General features: G+C 44.6%; 1 protein-coding gene across 1 annotated transcript; it reads right to left on the bottom strand.

The window, feature by feature from the left end:
• Positions 1–886: 886 nt before the first annotated feature.
• On the bottom strand, positions 887–1297 carry LOC147388888 (uncharacterized). Its single transcript, XM_086419670.1, has one exon. The coding sequence runs from the start codon at positions 1295–1297 to the stop codon at positions 887–889; it is 411 nt and encodes a 136-aa protein (XP_086275796.1).
• Positions 1298–2250: the final 953 nt, after the last annotated feature.

Below are 2250 nucleotides of genomic sequence, written 5' to 3'. Positions count from 1 at the left end.
CATAGGTCTGGATCCCGGCTGGGTCCACATGGCTATTGTTACTCAAACTAGAGTTGAGCCCCGACAAGAAATCTCACTCGACCAATGAAGGAAGAGGAGACTGATGTAGGCTTGCATCCTGACTATATTTCACTGAAATCTGCTTGTAACTAATGATAGAATAGGACCCCGACCAGCCATCTTACTCTGCCAACGAGGGCAGAGAAGACCTACGTAGGTCCAGATCCTAGTTGGATCCATACAGCAATTGTTACTCGTGTTAGAGCTGAGTCCCGACTAAAAATCTCAGTCGACCAATGAAGGCAAGGAGACCCACGTAGGCTCGAATACCGACTATATTCCACTGAAATCTACTTGTAACTCATGACAGAGTAGGACCCCAATCAGCTATCTGACTCTGCCAATGAGGGCAGAGAAGACCCACGTAGGTTTAGATCTCAATTGGATCAACACGGCTATTGTTACTAGTACCAGAATTGGGCCCCAACCAAACATATCATTCCACCAATGAAGGTAGAGGAGACCCACGTAGGCCCGAGGTCCAGTTGGACTCCTCTATGTAGCTTAGTCCTGCAAACACAACTAAAAGGAAAAATATAGCAGAACATTTATTCATAATATCTCTTTAAGTTACATGCATTCCAAGATCTGGATAATTCATGACCATTGATAGTGAGTAAGTAATATACTCCTTTTTGGCCCACTTTTACCATCTTGTAGGCCCTTCCCAATTTTCTCCTAACTTACCACTATTCGGCTCTTCCGTATTCTGGAATACTCGTCTCAACACTAGATTGCCTTCTTGAAACTGGCGAGGGTGAACCCTCTTACTGAAGTAATTCTTCAATTTCCTATGGTAATGTTCTAGTCTAACTGATGTTGTGTCTCACTTTTCTTCCAACAGGTCCAATTTTACAACTAGCTGTGGGTTATTTCTCCCAGACTGCACTATCTTGGTTCTCATCGTGGGAAAGTTATTCTCTATGGGGATTACTACTTGTACCCCGTAAGCCATGAAAAATTGGGACATTCCTATGGACGTTCTGACAGTCGTTTTGTAAGTCCACAGGACCTTGTGCAATACTGAAGTCCACCTGCCCTTGGCTTTCCCTAATCTTTTCTTCAAAATGTCTAGTAGCAACTTATTTGTGGCTTCAGCTTGCCCATTACCCTGGGGGTACTGGGGTGTAGAGAACACTTGCTTTATCCCATACTCACTACAAAATTTTCTTATCTGCTCTCCTGGTTCCAGCTCGACCCTTACTCCTATCTGCTTTCCTTCTCCCACGTCCACCATCTGTATCCCTTCTAGACATGGGGGTCCACCAAGTTTGGTCTCCCCCTATTATAATTACTATTGCTGAACTCTGTCTTCAGTCGATTCTTTTTTGCTCAGCGCACTCATTTGTGCTGCTACTTGGTCGCTTTTAACGTCCCACATCCCCTACCGTGTGGGGAACCTTAGAACTTGATAATAGGTGGACGAGACCGCTCTCATCTCATGCATCCACCATCTACCCAGGATGGAGTTGTATGGAAAACTAGCCTTGACGACTACAAATTGAGTCATCAAGGTTACTGGCCCTATTTTAGCTGGTAATACTATCTCTCCCCAGGGCTGACTAGATCTCCCATCAAAATCGACTAACGGCGCTCTTGTTGGAGCAAACACATTCCTGCTGATATCTTTAAAAAGGCTGACGCGTACAAGATGTCCACCGAACTACCGCTATCTATTAGCATCCTTTTGAGCATGAAAGTGCCTACCTACAGGGTTATTACCAACGCATCATAATGGAGTCTCGCTACCCCTTCCAAATTTTTCTTAGTGAATGCCATCGTTAGCTCTCCGAAGGGTTCCAATTCAGTAGGTTCACTCCTTGTTGTAAAGATGTGGACCAAATCCTATGCCTTTCTCTTCTTTATTCTCTCAACGGTTCTAGTTTGTCCAGTCTTGCTACACTCTTCCCTCAGAACAAAGTGTATTATGACTGTTTTTCCATCCTGCCCTCCTACCGGGGGTTGTTTTGCTTTGCGATCCTTGTCTTGCTGTAGGTATTTCCTCTGTCTCCTATGCAGATCTCTTAATCAGCCCTGTACTGCCAACTTTTGCAAGAACCTCCTCAGGACCTGGCATCTATTGGTGGTGTAGGCTTGCACCTTATGATACTCATAGTATCTTTTGGCTTAGTTAATCTGGTCTTGGGGAAGTAGAGCAGGCTACTCAAAAAATGGTTCGTGAGCAATAAG

The sequence above is a fragment of the Akebia trifoliata genome, chromosome 12 (assembly GCF_017979445.1).
Source record: "Akebia trifoliata isolate Shusen 1 chromosome 12, ASM1797944v1, whole genome shotgun sequence".
In the NCBI taxonomy this organism is placed as follows: domain Eukaryota; kingdom Viridiplantae; phylum Streptophyta; class Magnoliopsida; order Ranunculales; family Lardizabalaceae; genus Akebia; species Akebia trifoliata.
This window is presented reverse-complemented; position numbering and strand designations above follow the sequence as displayed.

What these genes read in the sequence shown, in the direction of transcription:
- LOC147388888 (XM_086419670.1), bottom strand. Translation starts at nt 1,297, where the DNA reads ATGGTGGACGTGGGAGAAGGAAAGCAGATAGGAGTAAGGGTCGAGCTG.